Below are 345 nucleotides of genomic sequence, written 5' to 3'. Positions count from 1 at the left end.
AAAACCGCCTGGGTGTTCACGCTGTTTCCCCTGCCAGGTGACTTGCTTACAGATAACGAGGCCTCCTGACTTAAAAAGCGCTGTCCAACGCGAAAGCCGACCTGAAGAAGAACCTACCCATCAAAGGAGTCAGTTAAACCCCTTAGACTCAGTAAAATGCCCCTGTCCTCCACGAGCAGAGATGTGGCGGCAGGGTGGGCCCCGCGCCCCGCACCTCCCCTTGATCGGGGCCGAGGAAAACATCCTGAGGCAGCCCCTGGCTCCGGAGGCAGAGGCCAGCCTGCCCGGGACCCGGAGCATCCTGATCAAAGCTGCCGATCCGCTCGGGCCCAGCGCAACTCCGCG

At 61.4% G+C, this 345-nt stretch overlaps 1 protein-coding gene across 1 annotated transcript in view; it reads right to left on the bottom strand.

Annotated features, from left to right (window-relative positions):
- The window catches only part of CNEP1R1 (CTD nuclear envelope phosphatase 1 regulatory subunit 1), a 24,887-nt gene extending 24,750 nt beyond the window's left edge, over nt 1–137 (bottom strand). The window contains exon 1 of the mRNA XM_019505685.1: nt 118–137. Within this exon, the coding sequence (XP_019361230.1) occupies nt 118–121 (4 nt within the window). The 5' untranslated portion in view covers nt 122–137. The remainder of the gene's footprint in view (nt 1–117) is intronic.
- Between the last annotated feature and the right edge of the window lie 208 nt (nt 138–345).

The sequence above is a fragment of the Gavialis gangeticus genome, unplaced genomic scaffold, assembly GCF_001723915.1.
Source record: "Gavialis gangeticus isolate Ggan-Ray unplaced genomic scaffold, GavGan_comp1, whole genome shotgun sequence".
NCBI lineage: Eukaryota > Metazoa > Chordata > Crocodylia > Gavialidae > Gavialis > Gavialis gangeticus.
This window is presented reverse-complemented; position numbering and strand designations above follow the sequence as displayed.